General features: G+C 43.8%; 1 protein-coding gene across 3 annotated transcripts in view; it reads left to right on the top strand.

Annotated features, from left to right (window-relative positions):
- Positions 1–2,500, top strand: part of LOC113055873 (formin-2-like) — a 33,781-nt gene that overhangs the window by 22,203 nt on the left and 9,078 nt on the right. For all 3 annotated transcript variants that reach the window (XM_026222252.1, XM_026222251.1, XM_026222253.1), the window contains 6 exons: positions 313–404; positions 524–653; positions 853–999; positions 1,092–1,151; positions 1,253–1,373; positions 2,357–2,449. In XM_026222252.1, coding sequence (XP_026078037.1) covers positions 313–404; positions 524–653; positions 853–999; positions 1,092–1,151; positions 1,253–1,373; positions 2,357–2,449 — 643 coding nt within the window. The remainder of the gene's footprint in view (positions 1–312; positions 405–523; positions 654–852; positions 1,000–1,091; positions 1,152–1,252; positions 1,374–2,356; positions 2,450–2,500) is intronic.

Here is a 2,500-nt window from a genome sequence, read left to right as displayed (position 1 = left end):
TAAATGTTTTTTTTATATATGAAATGCTACTCTAAATATTAAACTACCACAGCCAATAGGTGGCAGCAAATCGTGGCCTAACAAGTGAATCATTGAATCATTCATTCAAACGATTCGTTCAGATAAATGATTCGTTCAGAAACTAAGCTGACTGCCTTCATAAGTGAGTCACTGAATCATTCACTCCCTCGATTTAATTCAAAGCACTCTTTCTGTCAGTCTGATCTGTGTTCTGACCCGTGAGTCACTGTTTTATTCTGTATATATAGTCCAGAAGCCTCAGTGTGTTTCAGATGTGTGTTGTGGTTTCAGAGAGCCCAGCATGACGAGCTGGAGAAAATCGAGAAACACGTCAAATCCTCAAAAGACAAAGAAGGAAACAAACCTCTGGACAAACCTGAACAGTGAGGCTAAACACACACACACACACACACACACACACACACGATTGAATCGATTGATCTAAACATCCATATGTCACACCTGCTGTTCAACACTTCTAACAGATCTCTGATCCTCACAGGTTCCTCCATCAGCTCTCCCAGATTCCTAATTTCTCCGGACGAGTCTTCTGTATCCTCTTTCAGTCGACCTTCACTGAATGCATCTCGTCTGTTCAGCGCAAACTCCAGATCCTGCAGAGAGTCTGTAAGGTACTTCAGTATATGATTGCAGCGGCAGCAAACCAGTTCATTCTCTGTATCGATTCATTTGAATCAAATTGGTGAATCAAGCATCACTGGTGCGAATCAGTCAGATAACTCAGTTGCTCACTGAATCGAATCCAGTAATGACGGATAGCAGATGTCACACACACACATGTAGTCCGGGTTTCTGGTCTCCTCTCTCCAGGCTCTTCAGAGCGGTTCTGGAGTGCTGAAGGTTCTCGGATTAGTTCTGGCCTTCGGGAACTTCATGAACGGAGGGAATCGCACCAGAGGACAGGCGGATGGCTTCACGCTGGACATTCTGCCCAAACTCAAGGATGTCAAGAGCAGCGTAAGACACACACACACACACACACACACACAGAGTTTAGACGCGATCACACTTCTTGATTCATTGGGTGGGTTTTCTCCTGTGGTTTTCAGGACAACAGTAAGAGTCTGATGTCGTATATCGTCGCTTACTACCTGAGACACTTTGATGAGGTGAGATTAATTATGATGCTCTCATAGAACAGAAGAACATCTTCAGAAAGCCTTGAGTGTCGTCGTGTGTGTGTGTGTGTGTGTGTGTGTGTGTGTTTCAGGACGCCGGCAGGGAGACGTGTGTGTTTCCTCTCCCAGAACCTCACGATCTGTTTCAGGCTTCTCAGATGAAGTTTGAAGACCTGACTAAAGATCTGCTGCGACTCCGGAAAGATCTGAGAGGTGAGAAGACACAGAGATGAGATCTCCAGACATCAGCATGACTCGGTTTCACTTGTACATGTTTTGTGCTGAACGCCTCCAGAGTTCATGATCGATCGCTGATTTCTCTCTGATTTCATTTCTTCAGAGCTGACGATCAAATGCATGTAATAAACATCGATGTAAACCGTATCATCTCTATGAAGTTGGACACACATTGTATTGTACTGTGATTTGACTAGAGATTAGAGTATGACAGAATCATGTAATTACCCAGAACACCCTGCAAACACCAGTGTTAAAGGGAAATCAGACTGGTTTATTGCTGGATGAGTCTGGTGTTTTCTGCGTGGTGAACCCGGCCGGTCTGATGGCTTCTGCTCAGACGGTTTCCCCTGAACATAATTGGACTAATTGCTGCATGTTTCAGCAGAGAGTGAGAGAAGGAAGTGTGTTTTCCCCTCGCTCTCTTTAATCTCTGAGGTTCACAGGTGAACGTGTTTGATTCGTCTAATCCGGAGTGAATCCACACGTTCTGCTGAACCGCTTCAGGTTCACAGGTCTCACCCGTCCGAACGGTTTCATGATCAGATCCGCTCCAGACAGACCTCAGCTGGGTTTACACTGCTTACAGATAATGGTGTGTGGGGAACAGAATGCCTCAAAATAATTTATTTGATAAAACAAAAATACAGTAAAAACAGTAAAATAGTGAAATATTATTCTACTGTAAACCATCTGTTTTCTGTGTGGAATCTGTGTTAAAGTGTAATGTATTTCTGTGATGCTCCGCTGTATTTTCAGCATCATTCCTCCAGTCTTCAGTGTCACATGATCTTCAGAAATCAGAATAATATGATTTTTTTTTCATGATTGCCATTTTGAATGTAAATCTGAAGGGTCTTGTTCATGAAACGAGCAGAATCCGTTCATCAAGTCCTATGTTTGTGAGGAATGAGGCCCAGTGTGTGTCGGATTATTTTTGTGAATGTTGTATTTCCCAGCATGCACTGCGGAGGTGGAGAAGGTGTGCTCGGTCTCTTCTGAAGAGCATCTGCAGCCGTTTAAAGACAGGATGGAGGTGTTTGTGATTGAAGGTGAGTGAGTCTGATGATGCAGTGAACGTGGGAATGATGGGATTTTCCTTC

Source organism: Carassius auratus, chromosome 37, assembly GCF_003368295.1.
Source record: "Carassius auratus strain Wakin chromosome 37, ASM336829v1, whole genome shotgun sequence".
NCBI classification, from domain to species: Eukaryota; Metazoa; Chordata; class Actinopteri; order Cypriniformes; family Cyprinidae; genus Carassius; species Carassius auratus.
The sequence above is the reverse complement of the archived record's forward strand: the minus strand, read 5'-3'. Positions and strand labels throughout refer to the sequence as shown.